Source organism: Zootoca vivipara, chromosome 13, assembly GCF_965207765.1.
Source record: "Zootoca vivipara chromosome 13, rZooViv2.hap1.1, whole genome shotgun sequence".
Taxonomy (NCBI): Eukaryota; Metazoa; Chordata; class Lepidosauria; order Squamata; family Lacertidae; genus Zootoca; species Zootoca vivipara.
This window is the reverse complement of record NC_142596.1, coordinates 30,613,375-30,632,229: the sequence shown is the minus strand read 5'-3', so window position 1 is coordinate 30,632,229 and position 18,855 is coordinate 30,613,375. Positions and strand designations below refer to the sequence as shown.

The 18,855-nt window shown below is 46.9% G+C and overlaps 1 protein-coding gene across 2 annotated transcripts; it reads left to right on the top strand.

Annotated features, from left to right (window-relative positions):
- Window positions 1-914: 914 nt before the first annotated feature.
- Window positions 915-18,843, top strand: LOC118092894 (testis-expressed protein 2). 2 transcript variants are annotated; one of them, XM_035131563.3, is made up of 12 exons: window positions 915-3,145; window positions 4,569-4,769; window positions 6,399-6,711; window positions 7,953-8,185; window positions 9,164-9,310; window positions 9,593-9,692; window positions 10,422-10,554; window positions 11,934-12,071; window positions 13,950-14,162; window positions 14,518-14,638; window positions 16,521-16,660; window positions 17,137-17,266. In XM_035131563.3, the coding sequence occupies exons 1-11, from the start codon at window positions 1,799-1,801 to the stop codon at window positions 16,644-16,646; spliced, it is 3,072 nt and encodes a 1,023-aa protein (XP_034987454.2). In that variant the 5' UTR covers window positions 915-1,798; the 3' UTR covers window positions 16,647-16,660; window positions 17,137-17,266. The 2 variants fall into 2 exon arrangements, with proteins under 2 accessions (XP_034987454.2, XP_034987453.2); XM_035131562.3 differs by having other exon boundaries at window positions 16,521-18,843.
- Window positions 18,844-18,855: the final 12 nt, after the last annotated feature.

The following is an 18,855-nucleotide window of genomic DNA, read 5'->3' as shown; positions in this document are numbered from 1 at the left end:
CACTCAGGAAACATTCAGTGTTTATTCTAATGTAGAATCTCAAATATACATACACACAACCCTCGTAATACTCCTAAAGGTCAGAACACCAGCATCCCTGACCTATTATTATTTTTTAAACAACTTTTTACCAATAGAACTCTCAGCAGAGAATCTCCCTTGCAGCACAACCTATTTTTAATTCACTGCTTTCTAAAATTCCCCAAGGGATTTAAGATTAATATGACAATGCATGAGTCACTCTTGCTGAAAGCTAAAGTCAGTTAAAAATACAAGTTTACAAAGCTAAAAATAATAATTTGAAAAATCTGAAAACCCAATGACAACCCAGAACACAGCTTGGTAAACTGTGGTTCCCTTAGGTTATTTAAAAATGGGAATAAATGTTCCCAGTCAAATGCTGGCAGTAATAGTTGATATTACTATGAAAATCAGTGGTCCCAAAAGACAGAGAGTTGAAACTATGTCATAATCAGAGTAACCCTATTGAAATAAATGGGCATAACTGACTTAAATCTATTACTTTCAGGGAATCTTCCCTGACTATGCCTAATGGAGTCAAGGCTAAAATTTTATTTTGATATCTGGCTTCTTTTTCTTCTTATTATGCATTGATTAAATAATACAGATGGGGAAGGAAAGGAAAAAAGACCACTGAATAGTGTCTGAATTGCAATCACATCTTTCTCTTCTGTTGAATTTTAAATTCCTATTATTTCAAAAATGAGGAAGATTGTGGAGATCCACTTTACAGGAAGATCTATACCCCCTTCCACTCTGAGAGAGTTGGTGAGGAAGTTTGGGATTTCCTACAGATAATGCTTAGAACCATTTCACCATATTACAATTCCCAGCGTTCTTAGGCAGAAACAATGGCCGTGAAAATTATGCAAAACGGAGCTAAGAATGTAGTCTAGACAATGGTTTTTATTTATTTAAAAGAATCTCTCAACTGCTTTTCATTTCAAGACAATATCTCAAAGTGGTTTAAAGCAAGGAAATAACGCAGCAATAAAATCAGTGAAAAACTCCTTAAAACTTAGCAACATGATCCAGAGGCATGTTGGAGATGCCTGGTCAGAGATGCATTTTCATTAGACAACAAAAGTGTTCCACCACTATTGCCTGCTGTATCACCTATGGGAGGGCACTTCAAGGACAGGGCAGCCTTTGCAAAACGCTGCTCTCCAGCTATTTTGGACTACAACTACAGTCGTACCTTGGAAGTCGAACGGAATCCGTTCCGGAAGTCCATTCAACTTCCCAAATGTTCGGAAACCAAAGAGTGGCTTCTGATTGGCTGCAGGAAGCTCCTGCAGCCAATCAGAAACTGCATAAGCACCATCGGACGTCCGGCTTCCAAAAATAGTTCCAAACCGGAACAGTCACTTCCAGGTTTGTGGCGTTCGGGAACCAAAACATTCAAAAACTAACCTGTTTGAAAACCAGAGTACGACTGTATGCGGCTGATGGGAGTTGTAGTCCAAAATAACTGGAGGGCTTTACACAACTGAGGAGGCTAGGAGGGCCTCCTTAGGAAATCTTGATGATGGAATGAGTCTAGCTGTGGAGAAATGTGCCTTCAGGCTACCTTGACTGAGTTTTTTCAGGCTTTGTATGCCCACAAGCATAGGGGCTGACAATACCATACAGTATGGAACTGAATAATGCCTTACATGATGAGATTATTTGGGGCTGGAGATATTTTTCTATTTCATGAGGCTTAATCTCGAGGTTCGCATGTCTCTGAATGTCTCCCGTCACTTTTGCAGGCTCAGTGTCGGGGAGGATGTGAAAGATGGCTGACCACTCTCAAATCACTTTTGGTCATTTGACTGCAAAGTTTTCTTCGCAACCGTACCCTCAGCAGGGAGGCGAACCTGCTAGTTCCCAACAGTTAGCCAACCACCTTGCTGCTCCCAGCAAAGAAGATGACTGGGAAGGCGTAGATGGAAATGAACTGATCTTTGCCTTAGATGATGAGGAAGATGCAACTCCTGACTCACCCGACCACTTTTCTATGTGTGAAGATTTTGGGAAAGAGGATGAACATCAGGAAGAGTCCACATTCCACATGCCATCCCTTCTGCCGTCTCCTCCTGAACTGGATTTCTTGCCTGCCCTCCCCATTTCCAGTTCACCCAGTTTATCACCCCAGAGATCAACAGGCCTTGTAAACCCTCAAGGCCCCAAGCCATTAATCAACTTAGTGAAATCCCTCTCAACTGAAATTGAGCCCCGGGATGCCTCTTCCCTCAAGCCCCAACCTTTGCTGAGCTTGGTCAAATCCATTTCAACCGAGATTTCCCGCCTGGAGCCGGAGGTGACGCAGTCAAAGTCAGACTCCAAGCTCAATGTTCATCGATGGCGGCAGATCACCCATCCCAAGGGCAAAAATGGGGATTCTAGGACGGCTCCCTCCTCCCCCAACATTTCCCCCTCAGAGAGCAAAAGCAGCTTCTTCAAGGCTCAGGAAGCCAAATTTGAGGACACAAAAAGGCGGTTTTCAGAGGCCATGCATGAACCCCTTAGCAGACTCAGCAAAATCATGGGGGATGAGAATAATGTTTCACCAAAACACAGACCCTCACTTTCTGGCAACCATGCCCACGATTCCCCTTCTAGCCACAGCAAGGAGACCATTTTGGAAGACAAAGAGAGCCCCACCCAGGAGACCAATCTGTATGGTGCTGTTCCAGGACAGCCATCTGGGAGGAGTCAAGTGGAGGACTATTGTCCCAATGAACAGAAATTGGGTCCCTCCTTGAACAGCCAGTATGACATCTGCTCCTATGGAGATGTCATCCAAGTGGTGGAGGTTGCTGCGGACAAAAGCAGTGGCACGGAGGAAGTGCGGATGCTTCCACCTCTAGACATCCCCCGCCCCACCAAGCCTTGTAGCAGAGTGCCATGCAAAGCCCTTGCCTGCGTCGCCATCTTGGCCTATCACTATTTTGTGCTGCCGCTGCCTCCTTACATCTCAGGCCTCTGCCTTGGCTTGGCATGTGGGTTCATGCTGGGCTTCCTCATTATTCTTCTGATGATGCCAAAGCGTTCCTTGTCTCCACGGAAAAGGCGGACACCTCTAGACCAGCTGCCATCAGAGACGCTGAATCAGCAGCCCCAGGAACCCAACATCCTTAAGGTAGGAGATAGGAATGTTGGAAGTTGGCCATTGGTCCCATATAGCCTCATAATGTCTGCATCGACTGGCAGTGGCTTTCCAATCTTTTAGCCAGGGGAACTCTCAGTCCTACTTGGGGATTGAACCCGGGACTATCTGCATGCAAAGTACATGCTCTGCCTCTGAACTACAGCCCACCCCCAACAAATTGCCCAGTGGAACCAATCTGAGGCAGAATGCTGAAACAAAAATCCTGTCACTGTCATTTGTTTCCAGACATCTCAATTGATATTTTTTAAAAATATTACGAAATTACAGTATACATACCGTAGCTAGCTGCACTGGGCAGGGCAGGTTGACATTTTGACAACAACCTAAGATTCTGGGGGGGTTCCCCATTCCTGGTCTACAGGACTGTCCATGGCCCTCCAGGGTCTCGGGGCATTTTTATCACCTGCCACCTGCTCCTTTCTTTATCTAAAGATGCCACGGTTTAATCCCAGGACCTCCTTCAGTATTCAAAATATTTTCTGCTAAATTGTGAGCCTTCCCCTGTATGCATGCACTACCTAAAGCCAAAAGAAGTATGGTTCCCAAACCCCATTCCAAAACTACCGTATTTCAGTCAGATGCAAGCACATTCATGCAGACTTAACATATTAATTTTTTTAATTGCTTAAAAGCCATTCTGGCGAGTAAGTTGCTGCTGCTGCTGCTACTCCTCATTATTATTAATAGTAGTATGGTAGTACTTTTATCTATGGGGGATTTATTGGGTTGTTTTTATTCTGATTATATATGTTATCTTTTCTGTAACGTGCCCTGAGGCCTCCAGGTATAGGGCGGTATATAAACTCTAATAATAATAATAATAATAATAATAATAATAATAATAATAATAATAATACAGTGGTACCTCTACTTACGAATTTAATGCGTTCCGAACGCACATTCGTAAGTCGAAAAAAATGTAAGTCGAATCCCATAGGAATGCATTGGGAGGAAAAAAATTCGTAAGTCGAAGCAACCCTATCTAAGAATTCGTAAGTAGAAAAAAACCTATCTAAACCGCATCCAAGATGGCGGACGGAGCTCCATTCGTAAGTAGAAACATTCGTAAGTAGAGTTATTCATAAGTTGAGGTACCACTGTAATAATAATAATATTCTAATTACCGTACTGTAATTGTTGCAATAATTTTAAGAAGGCAGCCCTAAGGGGGAAAAACCCACAATTTTATACCAGGAGTTTCCAACGTGGTGCCCTCCAGCTGTTGTTGGACTCCAACTCCCACCAGCCCCAGCCAGCAAGACCAATGGTCAGGGATGATGGGAGGTGGAGTTCATCCAAAAACATCTGGCAGGCCTCACGTTTGCTACCGCTGTTTTATACTGTGTGGACTGGCTACTTCTCCCACTCTTTAAACAGAGTTGTTTCTTGCCAGGGGTGGATGAATGAAATGTATTTCTACGATCCGGAGATCTACCACCCGTCGCTTACCCACTCTGTGTTTGTGACCTTGGAAGACACCAGCATGACGCTCTCCTACCCCAAGAGCAACATCCCCCGGCGAGCCACCTTTGAGGAAGAGGACTTCAAGGTGACTTTGGTTAGTCACCGCCATTATGAAATGATTGGTGCAAAGGTGAGACACAGATGGGCAAGGAGTTGAAACTACTGGGGGTGGGGGGGTGGGCTAGCTCACAATAGTGGGCTAGCAAACAGCAGGGGTGGAAGGAAGACTAGGAGCAGGTGCTTGGTACCTGTTGAGTAGCATGCTGTTTGCGTTTCATACAAACAAGGCAAAGGCCAAAGTAGAAAACATGAAGAGGAGCCTGCTGGATCAGGCCAATGGCCCAACTAGTTCAGCATCTTGTTCTGACAGTCGACGACCAGATGCCTGTGAGGAAAATAGGCAAGCAGGACCTAAGCATAAGAGCATTCTCTCTTCCTGTGGTTTCCAGCAACGGGCATTCAGATTTGCTCCAGCACTGCCAGCCTGTTCATGCCAGTTGTTAGCTTCAGGATTACTGTAAAATTTCACCGATGCATTTGATTGCTGTTTCATTATTTATTGTTATATTGTTGTTGGTTGTGAACAGCTTGGGTACCCTCTGGAGCAGGGGTCAGCAAACTTTTTCAGCAGGGGGCCGGTCCACTGTCCCTCAGACCTTGTGGGGGGCCGGACTATATTTTGAAGGAAAAAAAATGAACGAATTCCTATGTCCCACAAATAACCCAGAGATACATTTTAAATAAAAGTGCACATTCTACTCATGTAAAAACACCAGGTAGGCCCCACAAATAACCCAAAGATGCATTTTAAATAAAAGGACACATTCTACTGATGTAAAAACATGCTGATTCCTGGACTGTCCGCGGGCCGGATTTAGAAGGTGATTGGGCCATATCTGGCCCCCGGGCCTTAGTTTGGGGACCCCTGCTCTGGAGTAAAAGCCAAAAATAAATAATAATATGAATATATATATTTTTAAAAAAATATTTGTTGTTAGTTTTCAGTTACAATAATGCCAATCATTCAAAAGCCAACTTATACAATTTAGGTGCCCCCCCCCCGCATGCTAGAATTGATGGTTTGATGATTTACTATATTTCCGAGTTCCAAAATCTTATAAATTTCCATTACTCTCCAGTCAGAATAACAAACCCTTACACCGCAACTGCAATTTTAATAACTTCCATTCGCATTAACACATTAAATGATTTATAGTTCTACAGGTGAAGCATTCAAACTCTCTCTTTTGTTCTTCTTGTGTGTGGCAATTATTCTGCCCATGGTGTTTCTTCCTGTCCTTGTAGTATATTATGTCTATCTTTTGTCAGTCGTTGCTGTTTTCCATCATGCCTTGGGCGGAGCTACTGTTCCATTGTTGTTTCAAAAGTTCTCCATGAAATAATATTAGGAATAAAATGGTAGTCATCGAATTGTAGAGTTGGAAGAGTCCCAAAGGGTCATCTAGTTCAACTGCCTGCAATGCAGGAATATAAAAACAGTTGATCCCCTAGCCTAGGACATTGGGAGCCAATGTCATGTCTTCCATATCCTACACAGCTCCCACCATTCATGACCATAGGTTGTGTTGGCCGGGGCTGATGGGAATTTTAGTCCAGAACATTCGGAGGGCACTGTATTGGCTACCTCTGCCTGAAGCGATATCAGTGTAGCTTGGTACTACTGCAGCATATACTGAACAATTGCTAGTATGATGATTTGCCGTCTCCTGGGGGTTTACACCTTCCCTTGGTGCTCTAGGTCTTCCTCTTCCCACCTGGGCTGGCTCGCAAGAGGATGTGGAACAAGAAATACCCCATCTGCATTCTCCTCCCAGAGCAAGATGACTTGAGTAGCAAAGGCTCCAGTGAGCATGACTTGGAGCACTCAAGAGAGAAGGCTGTGAAGAGAAGGCTGTCACCAGTCCAAGAGACCCCTCCAACGCATCCAGCTGAGCCCCAGGAAAGGACTCTTTACCTCTTTGGCAGAACAGGGAGAGACAAGGAGGAATGGTTCCAGCATCTTGCAAGGGCCTCCCGGGCAGAATGCTGTGAGCCGCGTAACGCCGTCACAGGTGAGCTCCAACATACCCTCCAACATTTCTCTGATGAAAATATGGACGTCCTAAGGAAAAGTGGGGCATTCTGAGATCAAATCCGAAACTGGGACAGTTTCTGTAAATCTGGGGCTGTCCCTGGGAAATAGGGACACTTGGAGGGTCTGCTCCAATCACACACAGAAATGTACTTGGCACAAGCTTTTCTCTCAGAGATTCATTTTAACTTGGGTGTTTTAGGGGGGAAACTCCTGAGATACTGTTCACAAAACCAGTGAGTCCTGCTAGCTGTGTCTGGGAAGATGTTGCCTCATCTGAGAAGGGCTTTCAGGGCTTGACCCTCCAGTGGCTCCACCCCATACCTGCCAAGTCCCGGACTGCAGAATCTGAGACCGGCAGCCGCGTGACACCAGAAGTTGCGTAGACGCACCTTCCAGTGTCGCTTTGCCCATCTATGGGCACCAAAAATGGCCGCCGATGACACCGGAAGTCGCGTCTACGCACTTCGGGACATGCGTAGACGCGACTTTCGAAGCCGGCCCCGGCCATTTTCGGTGCCCATAGATAGGCAAATCAGGAAAAAAAATGGCCGTCGGCAGGAAAATATAAGGGAGAATAACAGGAGACGAAGAGATACCGGGGACTGCCGGGAAACGTTATGAAAAAACGGGGGTTTCCCGGGGAAAACAGGGTACTTGGCAGCTATGCTTCACCCCTCTGGAAAGGCTGATTGTGGCATTTAAAGGGCCTGCGGAATAGTCAATGGTTCCTGCAAGGAGGCAGAGCAGGAGAGGCTGCTAGGAAATCATTTTCAGACATTGTGGGAGAGTCATGTCCTACGGCTGGTGCAGTGTAGAAGGGCTATTCCTCAGGTGGAGTGACAGGTGCATCCTCCTCCGGCCAGCACTGGGTTCCTGAAGCAGGAGATATTACACCCTAGTCCCCATATCCTCAATTTTTGCTTCTTCCAATTCCTTCTGCTTTTGCCAGCCATGGGAAGGGACAAACTGTAGTGCAAGCGCTAAAGCCGGGAGAGGAAGGAGAGTATGAGCAGTGGAAATGCTTCAGCGTTCCCTTTGGCATTGGAAATTGATCAGATATTGCCCACAGACTCATAAGGCTACCTTCTAATTCATAAGGACAAGACATTTGCCAAGAAACAGAAGATAAAGATTTTCAGAAATCTGAGGCTGAAACCATGTTTCCTGCTTTAACCGAAAGCACCAAGGCTCTAATCTCCCCTGCTTTCTCTTGGCCAGGTTTAAACCAGCTCAGCCCAACAGGAAAGGGGACATGCAGCAGTGGCAGCAGTAGAGGCAGCACTGACGACCTCCTATCTCTCATCAAGCCCAAGGACCTGGTTGTTAATGTCCGGGAGAAGCTCCTTTTGGATTACAACATGTACATGTCCCGAATAGTCCCAACAGGGACATGTTCCAGCCCACCCGAGAGCCCCTCCCACAGTACGGCAGGCAGCCCAACACCCAAAAAGGTGAGAAAACCACTGAGATTACCAGGTAATCCAGAAAGAGGGAAATGCTTTCAATATCATCCCCCAAGGGGAGGGGAGGCAAAGGGCTTAAACCAGGCACCCCCAAACTTCGGCCCTCCAGATGTTTTGGACTGCAATTCCCATCATCCCTGACCACTGGTCCTGTTAGCTAGGGATCATGGGAGTTGTAGGCCAAAAACATCTGGAGGGCCGGAGTTTGGGGATGCCTGGGTTAAACACTCCCTCCTGTGAGTCACTCGTCCCCAAAACTGCTTGTTTAAAAAGAAATAAAAGGAGGTCTAGTTCAGGGGTCCCCAAACTAAGGGCCGGGGGCCAGAAGTTTCAAAAAGAATGGGAAAAATTCATAATTTATAGGAAAGACTACTGTAAGATTTAGTAAAAGTAAGACCAAGGAGAAAACAAAATGGGAAAAAAAAAAAAAGGAAAATCGGTAAATGGCCATTACAAAATGCAACAAGAGGGTATGTAACCAGGACGTAAATATACAGTTAAGAATAAAATGGATAAGGGTATCTGGTAAAACATATAGGGACGAAAATAATCGGATGGAAATAAAACCATAAGAGAGAGAGGGGGAGGTCAAATGGGGGAAGACGAGGTGAAGAAGGAAATGTGGATCAGGAAGGAAAATATTGCAATCTGAGAAATAAACCCAGGTTGACGATTTGTATAAAATGATAACTTTATTTGAGGTATGTAAGCTGTAAAGGGATACCTGTGGATTACTTTTCTTTTTGGGTATGGTATTGCTCTCTCTTCCTTTTTAGGTGATTTGTTATTGTATATAAAATTAATAAAAAAATATATGAAAAAAAAAACAATCTATTGTCAAAATCGTTTTACAACAATAAACCATGTTATAAAACTTACAGGTGTTTAGAATGTTTTGCTCTTGGGTGATCCTATACAGAATTTAAGAGACATTGTAGTACTGCGACTCCTTTCCCTTCTTTTCAGTTCTTTGGGGATACGAATGTCACGAGTGACACACACACGGCTTGGGCCAATGCGGTGCTTGGGAGAATGTTTTGGGACTTCCTACGGGAAAAATTTTGGGCAGACCTCGTTTCAAACAAGATTCAGAAGAAACTAGGCAGAATCAAGGTAAGGAAATTGGCCCATTTTCTCTTTGCCTCTGTTTCTGTGTCCAAAGCTGATGCTTTACCACTGAGCTGTGGACCTTCCCTTTAGGAACCTAGGACTCTTTCTCATACTGAGTGAGACCCATCTAGCCCAGTATTGTCTACACAGACTAGCAGCAGCTCCCCAAGTTTTCAAGGTGGGGTTGGCCCCATATGCTGGCGTTTCACTGGAAAGTAGTCTTTTGTTTCTGCCTTTCTTTGACTAGTTTGTTGTTTCTCCTTCCTCTCTTTTGGTCCAACTCAGCTGCCGTACTTCATGAACGAGCTCACGCTCACTGAACTGGACATGGGGACTTCCATCCCACAAATCCTCAGCACGTCAAGCCCGACCATTGATAACCGAGGTGAGCTGTAGCAGCATGCAGGGGGGAAACAGATTTGCACTGCCTCCCTCTAGTGGTGGGGCTGTATATGTTTCCCCGCAAAGGAGGTGTTTCCCCAAATATGAATGACAAAAAGACAAAGTCACAGGAACATAATACCTGTTTCACATTTGTGAGAAATCAATCTTTTAGTGTGGCGGCATCTACATACTGAAACTCTCTGTCTATTGACATCAGGCAAGTGTCGTCGCCATGCTCTTTTCGGCATCTTCTAAAACCTTGCTTTCTTTAGACAAGCTTACCCAGACATATAGAATATTGATGCATGTTTTAATCTGGTATTAGGTGATTGCCGATTTTATATCGCTTTAAAGAGTTGTTTTTACTTTTTTAAGAAACTGATGATTTTATTGTTTTATTCTCTTTGCAAATCGCTTTGTGGGTTTTCCTTTACAGTCGAGCAATGTATAAATGTTATGAAATAAAAAGATTAAATAAATAATCAGGAACCTAAATGACAATGAATTTAAATATGTAAGCAACTATGCATGTATGTGAGTATATGTGTGTACAAAATATATAGCCACTATATATGAAACAAGGAAGTTCTCCAAACAATGCTTAAGATTGGGGGGGGGGGAATAGGAAACTGAGAGAAACCCACATTGACAGAAGGGCTCCTCCCTTCTCAACAGCCATGCACATCTCCATTTGGCAGTGGCCACCTCTGTCCTCTTCTCCACTCTGCAGGGCTTTGGGTGGACATGGAAGTGACCTACAGTGGATCCCTGCAGATGACCCTGGAAACGAAGATGAACTTGTACAAACTAGGCAAAGAAGCCCTGGGAGAGGAGAGTGGAAAGGCAGACGATGGCAGGGAAGGGTGAGGCCAGCCCACCAACCCAGCACCAGTCCGAAGAGTGTTAGCTCCCCGTTCTCAACAAATCTGGCCTTTAATTACAAGAGCCTGGAAAATTGTGATATGCCGTAATAGCCTCTTAGGAAAAGTTAAGATTAGACGACTCCACTAATGGGGGCAAAGGATCTATTTACAGGCCTGGCGAGCCAAGCGAAGGTTACATTTCAACCAGATAAAAGCAGGCCAGGGGATGGCTGGAATGAGAAGCGACTTGTGCTCTGAGAGATTGTGCTGAACCATCTGTTTGATGGGATCATCAACCATCTGTCCTCATCTGCCACAACAGGAGGCAGGACAGCTGGAGAATTATTGGTTCTAGGAAAGGGTCCATCGTTTAATCAAAGTGGAGATCTGATTTTACAGGGTGGTGAGGACTGTATGCTTAGGTTCTCTGGTATGTATTTGGCATTAGTAACTTTGGGTGAGTAAATAGCTGGAAGAAAGAGAGATGGGGGCTTGAGAGATATTACCTAATGGCATTAGCACCTACAGGCTTTTATTTTATTTTTGCCTTTTTGTGGTTTGGCAAATGTTTGTATAAAATAACACATTTTTGCACCAAATAGGGTTGCCAGACTCAATAGTGGACAGGACTTCTGTGCCTTTAATTGCCCTGCTCTCTTTTGAGTCTGGAAACCTTAAAGAGAAACCAGCAGACTCTTTGTTTAATTTCCAAGCAAAGGCACAAAAGTCCTGTCCACTATTGAGCCTGGCAACTCTAGCACCAAATGCACCTTTTCCTTCTCTGGTTAGTAAAAGGAGTTCAGTTTCAAGGTGCTAAGAATAAGAACAGGAGCTGGAAATCATTAAGCAGGGCTGGTGCTTTCATTAGATGGAGTGAGGCAGCTGCCACAGGCAGTTGAATTTGGCTGTGACGTACCTCATGATTGTATCTTTATAACATGGGACAAACAAGGCGATACAAGCAATTTCCGCACCCATTTCTCTCTCCAGCAGCTAATGCAGAAAGCAGAAGCACAATGGACCTGAGAAAATGAACCTAGGAGGATGGTAGGAAGAAAGCCAGGTGTTCCCTTGCTCAGACTCAGTGGCCAAGGGTGTTTTGCTAGGCGGGAATGCTACTCCACAGACAGAGGTGCTGGTTGACTTGAAAGCTCCCCAGCCGCTTCCTCCCGGCTGCTGAGAAACTCCCTTCTGGACTTCATCCTCTTATGTAGGTCGCAGTCACCAGGATGCACCTTCTTAATCCCCGGGGGAAAGGAATTAAATAAATAGCACAGACAGTCCCTGATGCACAGAGCATTGCGCAAGGGCAGACCTCCCTTGGCCCTTGCAAATGGCTTAGGTTGCTTAGGGTCCTCTCTCTTTCTCTCCCCTTGCAGTGTGAAGCCCCGCTTAGTCCTTCTGGCTGACAGTGATGCAGAGTCCTCCAGCGCTGGGTCCTCTGACGAGGAAGACATCCCCAACATGGAGCCCTCAGGGGTCCCAGGAGAAAGGGGTACCCCTCCTGGGGCTGAAGGGTAAAACCAACTAGAGACAGCGCAGAACAACCCTCGACAACCTGTTGCCCTCCAGATGCTTTAGACCAGGCATCCCCAGACTTCAGTCCTCCAGACGTTTTGGACTACCGTGTTTCTCATATTATAAGTCATGTCTTATATTAATTTTTTCCTGAAAAAAACACAGCATGGCTTATTTTCAAGGGATGTCTTATTTTTTAATTAAGTACCGGTACCGGTATCTGTACAGACCACAGACCTGCTCCCACCGGGTCTTCGCGCGCGGCAGGCAGAGGCTGTAGCCGGGTCCTGGGGCTGTGTGCGCGGCAGGCAAAGGCTGCAGCCGGGTCCTGGGGCTGCGCGCGCGGCAGGCAGAGGCTGCAGCCGGGTCCTGGGGCTGCGCGCGCGGCAGGCAGAGGCTGCAGCCGGGTCCTGGGGCTGTGCGCGCGGCAGGCAGAGGCTGCAGCCGGGTCCTGGGGCTGCGCGCGCGGCAGGCAGAGGCTGCAGCCGGGTCCTGGGGCTGCGTGCGCGGAAGGCAAAGGCTGCAGCCGGGTCCTGGGGCTGCGCGCGCTGCGCGCTGAGGCTGCAGCCGGGTCCCGGGTGTCCGCGCGCAAAGGCTACAGTCGGGTTCTGGGGCTGCACGCGCTGCGCGCTGAGGCTGCAGCCAGGTCTCGGGGGTTAACGCGGCAGCAGCAACCCTTCTTTGCCACAGACCTTATTCCACCACCCGGTACGGCTTATTTTCGAGGTATGCCTTATATTTTTCCACCTCAGGAAAATCCTGCCATGCCTTATTTTGTAGGGATGCCTTAAAATATGAGAAACACGGTACAATTCCCATCTTCCCCAACCACTGGTCCTGTTAGCTAGGGATCATGGGAGTTGTAGGCCAAAACATCTGGAGGGCCGCAGTTTGGGGATGCCTGCTTTAGACGACAACTCCCATCAGGCCCAGCCAAGCACAGCCATTTGGGACTACAACTCCCATCAGCCCCTGCAGCTATAGGGCGAAAATGGGGAGGGGAGAGCTATGTACCCCACCCAGGGGTTCCAGCTCCTGGGGCCGAGCCCTTTTGGACCCCTCAAATATTTGGGGGGTAGGGGCTGGGCACCTCCAATGTCCAAAGAAGCGCAGAGGCAAAACCTGGAGCCAAGCGTGGTGTGGCTCCAGCGGCCGGCTCCTTCTCCTCCTCCTGCCATGGAGGAGGAGGAGGGTTGAAGCAGCCTCCTGGCAGTGGTGCCACCAGGAGGAGGTGAAGGAGAAGCCACCTGCCATTGAAGCTGCGTGGCTGCCACACACACCCAGCTCCTCCCGATATCCTGACATCGCGCACATCAATGTTATGACGCAACGTCAGTGCCACGCATGATGCCACACATGCGGCATCCCCCCCCCATCGCCCTCGCAAGCTGGTGCCTCTGACCCCACCTTGAGCTCCTTGGAAGAAATGCAGGATATTAATGTCATAAGCCAGGCACGTCCAACAGGTAGATCGTGATCTACCAGTAGATCACTGGACGTCTGTGGTAGATCACTGGCTCCCCCCAAAGAAGCTCAACAGCATTGGCTCCTCTAAAAAAAACCTCAGCAACCTTGACCTGAACCCCTAAAAAACAGGCCTTCCTTCCCCCCAAAAGAAGCTCAACAACTTTGACCTGAACCCCCCAAAATGGGGTAGATCACTGCCAGTTTTTAACTCTCTGAGTAGATCACAGTCTCTTGGGAGTTGGCCACCCCTGTCATAAGCAAATAAACTCAAATCTGCACTGACCAAATTGCCACTTTCAGCAACTTTGGGGTCACATACTCAATGTTCCTTGACTTGGGCATATGTCCCCTGCCCAAGTCTCTTCTATGTTTCGTGGGCCAAGGCTGACCCTGACTTTGTTTTCTCTCAGCCACGTCAGCGGAAACAGCACCAGCCGGAAGATCCTGCGCTTTGTGGACAAGATTGCCAAGTCCAAGTACTTCCAGAAGGCCACCGAGAACGAGTTTATTAAGAAGAAGATAGAGGAGGTCTCCAACACCCCCTTGCTCTTGACGGTGGAGGTCCAAGAGCTGACAGGCACGCTGGCTGTGAATATCCCACCGCCCCCAACTGACCGAATCTGGTAGGAAGCTAGAAGGCAGAGAGGGGAACAAGCCTCAAAGGGTTTGGTGGGGCCTGTACTGTGTGACCAGACTGGGGCAAAGGGAAGGCAAATGAGAAACCCTTGTCCATCTAGCTCAGCAGGGCAGGCTCTCAAACAACGGCAGTCCGGGTAGCCCAGAGAAGTCCACAAGATGGTATTGCAGAAACTGAGCTGCATATATTCCAGGCTACTTTAGTGCTTCATTTCTTGGCAAAAAAAATAAAAAAACCACTGGTGGGGCAGGGGCATGCAAGAATGTAAGGATGGGCTCATTGCAATGGTTGCAGAGGGAAAGGGAGAGTCTACACGAGTCTTTTCTGCCTCCCTGCTCCAGGTACAGCTTCCGGACTCCACCACAGCTGGATCTGAAGGTCCGCCCAAAACTGGGGGAACGAGAGGTCACCTTCATCCATGTCACAGAATGGATCGAGAAGAAGCTTCAGCATGAATTCCAGGTACCTGTTTCCAGATATAGGCCAGGTTCCTGAAATAGGCCAGCTGGGCTCAAAGCAAGGAATGGAGTCTAATAACTTAAGTCATTCGTTACCACAAGATTTGGTTATACAGGTGAAGCTCAGAAAATTAGAATATCGTCAAAAAGTGCATTCATTTCAGTAATGCAACTTATTATTTTTTCTTTTTCTTTTAATTTTTACAAATGCTTTCTTTTGGAAATTCCACAGTAATAAAACAAATAGTTACAAAAATAAACATCGCTATTACATTTCATTAATTACATTCCATTTATAATTGACCAGCCTAACGACAAATAATTACAATTACAACAAATAAAGGCTTGACATATCTTGCTTTGCATGTCATCCATCTATCTCATATATTGGTTTCACCTTTTAAGTTGCGTTACTGAAATAAATGCACTTTTTGATGATATTCTAATTTTCTGAGTTTCACCTCAGATGATGGCCACTTGGTTAGCCAACTTTTCTGAAAGTGATGAGACAGATTGGTGAAGGATAGGTCTGGCTAAGGCTATTTACCAAAACAGCTGTAAGCACAGGAAGCCGCCTTGTACTGGGTCACACCAGTGGTCCATCTAGCTCAGTATTGTCTACACTGACAGGCAGCAGCTCTCCAGGGTCTCAGACAAGGAGTCCCTCCCAGCCCTACCTGAAGATGCTAGTGGGACCTGCTGCATGGAAACAAGATTCTCTACCACTGAGTTACAGTCTTCCTTTCTTGGGGCATAGAAAGCAGCCTTAGCCCAAGTCAGACCATCGGTCCATCTAGCCTAGTATTGTTTACACTGACTGGCAGGGACTCTCAAGTGTTTTATGCAGGGCATATTACCAGCCCTACCTGAAGGTGCTGCAGGGGATTGAACTTGGGGGCTTCTGCATGCAACACAGGTGTTCTCTTATCAGTGGGCTTTTACAGTTCCCCTGAATGGAGCCTTCCTGTTGAATCTGCCATGTACCGGGTCAAACAACTCAGCTGTGCTGGTTTTTGTCAAAAACAAAAGGACTTTTTAGCCCTCTAAATTAGGCTGCTGAGATGAAAAAAGCCTGCTGGGGGTAGATGCTGCTGGTGGTAGTGGAACCAGAAGTGGGTTTTGCACAAAGAGTGCAAACTCTATTCTGGCACTGAAAACCTATTGAGCTGAGCATTCAGAGGCACATTGTCCCTTAATTCTGAGAATAAAGCGTCCCACCCAGCCACTCTTGTGCACCTGGCTGGTGAGTCCTGGGGTTCCAGTAAAAAAAACACAGCAAAGCAGAGCCTGCAAACCTGAAGGCTGCCCATCCTTGGTGTAATGACATCAAGAGGGGGACTAAGCTATGGCACCCATTAGAGAGATGAGATGGAGCTGCCCTGTTCAGACACATCCATGAGTTTCCTGCTAAGCGCATTTCCACCATAGGTTGCCTCCAGACCATCACAGGAGGGTTTGAAGCACATACTTGAGCTCTAGGCTTCCACTTTGAAAGTGGATCAAAGTGCAACGAAACCACTTTAAAAGCAAACAGACATACTTCTTGTGGTTTTGAAAGTGGCAGAGAAATGCACTGGAGAGCATGGGGCGGGCAGATGATCTAACAAGCATCCCACAAGCAAATGAGAAGGAGTGCTCAATGAAGTCTGGATCTCATCAAACCTCAGTGTTCGCTTTGTGGAAGTATATCAAGATGAATGCTCAATAAACAGACTGGGGGGGGGGGGCATAGAGAGCACAGTTCTCAGCAGATCATCTCCATTATACAGATCACTTGGATGCACCAAGCCTTCTAGAGGCATTTTTTGCTTGCAGGAAACTTGGTGGCGTATGTCTAACCTGATTTCTTTTTTCTCTCTCTCTCTCCCACCCCTTCAACTCCTTAGAAAATTTTAGTGATGCCAAATATGGACGATCTCATCTTACCCCTCATGCATTCTGGTTTGGAATCCCAGCTGCCCACAGAAGGACTCCAAAAGGAATTCCCAGGAGAGAGCGCAGCAAAATTTTGAGGGACTGCCCACTGGTGGGTTGGCTGGCTCAAGATGCTTGATGGGGTCCTCCAGGATTACCAGGGCCTGCGAACCCAGCATCATCCTTGAGCCATACTGCTGGTCTCATCTCTGCCGTTCAGCTTGTCGTTCAGGGGCTTCTCTCCAGTAAAAAAGGTCCCCTCCCACCCATCCTATGGATATTTCACAGGATACATTTCTCAATGAGGAGGAGCTGCTCAAAGATTCTCCCTTACAAGCACCAGATTCCTACCACTGCAAGGAGGAATTTCTGTAGTGCTATTATTAGCTTTGCAAAGGGGGGGGGGAGTAGGGGAGATTCCCAGCCCACTTCCACCTAGGTCCCGTCTTTGCAAATAACAGCCATGCTAAGCATCTTTTAAATGTCAGAACTGTCATTAAAACTGAAGAGGCCAAAGGATAGAGGGGATGACAAGGAAAGAAAGGGCTCTTTCTGCAAGGCATCTGAAGTCTTCCTATTTCCACCCAGGTTTGCAATGGCGGGGAGAGAAATCCCAAAAGCTGAACATCGAGCTTCTGAGTGAACCGTCTCTCTGACCTCCTTGCTACTCACAGGCCAGAGGAAAGGAAACTGAGAGAGTTAACAGTAGATGCATTTGTATTTCCCCCGGGAAGGCATGCAAGGAACGTGTGAAGAACATCACACAACTCTTTACTCTGTGAAAATTCTCCCTTCTCCTGATGAGGGGAGGTTTAAGAGAATTCAAGCCTCGAAATTGATGAGGAAAGTGTGGAGTGCAGGTTGAGACCAAGTGAGAACGTATCACCACTTGTAACAGTCAAGGCTCCCCCCAAAAAGAAGGAATCCCAGGAACTTTAGTTTGTAAAGCTGTTGAGAATGGCAGCTCCATGCAGGGAATAGGGGAGCTCCTAAGGCACTCTCCGTGAATGGGGTGGAATAACATATTGACAACACAACGTACGTAATTCATTACGTGGCTTTTTAAAATTCAGATCACAAATTCTGAGGAGGGTATTTTTGGCAGGAAAGGATCAGCCTCCCCTCACCCTGGCGATGCCCCAATTGTGATCCAGAACAGCGCCATCCCCTTCCACGGCTGGTGACTGATTGCGAAGCTGGTGCTGCTGACCAGAGGGATTTAAAAACGCACTCACAATTGCATCTAGACTAATCCTTAGGATGCCTGAGCATGTGGACTCTGCATCTGGGACACTCCAGGGCTGGAGGCTGTGGCCAATTTCATGACAGTCTTTGGTGGGGGTAGGGAGGAGGTTTTCAAAGCTCCACAACGTCCTTCTTGGAGGTGTACTATTTACTGCTGTGAGATGAGAGACTATCGAAAGCGGCAACCAAGGAACCATGAGTGGAGGAACAAGGCAAGCGTGGCTTCTGGAGGCTTAGCCCTGTTAGATAACACTCAGTTAGATAGCACTCAGATGCTAAAGATAATGGACTGCCTATGTTAGAAAGAGAAGTATATTGTGTTCATTCCTGAAATCTTTCCATGTTGTGCCGCAAGAGGTGGCTCTACTTTCTCAATAGTTAAATATACCCTCTGCCTGTCTAGAGCACCCCAGCCCACCTTTGCAACCCTGCCTCTAAACCAGCCTTCCTAGTACCCTCCCACAATATTGGACTACATCTCCCATCAACCCCAGCTAGCATAGCCACTATGGACTACAATCCCCATCAGCCCCAGCCAGCATGGCTAAACTGGTGGGAACTGATTGGAGTTGCAGTCCAAAACAGCCTAAGGGGACCAGGTTGGGGAAAGATGCTCTAAACCAGGCATCCCCAAACTGCGGCCCTCCAGATGTTTTGGCCTACAATTCCCATGATCCCTAGCTAAGAGGACCAGTGGTCAGGGATGATGGGAGTTGCAGTCCAAAACACCCTAAGGGGACCAGGTTGGGGAAAGATGCTCTAAACCCATGTCATGTCCCAGGAGGTTTCACATCAGGGACATTTAGCAATGCAAAGGAAGCCAAACCAGCTGTGACAGCTCACCCGGCAGCATGAAGTGGGTTTTAGAGGTACTGTTTCCGTTTCCCATGCAATAAAACATTTTGACAGAGCAATAGCTTTGGAAAGTCACGACAATGAAATGGTCGCATCTAATCAAAGGGCTTTACAAACCGTGGATGACGTGCGAGCCAGAGGCAACTAGAAATGATGGGGAAGGTGAAGGGAAATAAAGGTTTGCATTGATCCCTGGGGTGTGTTTGC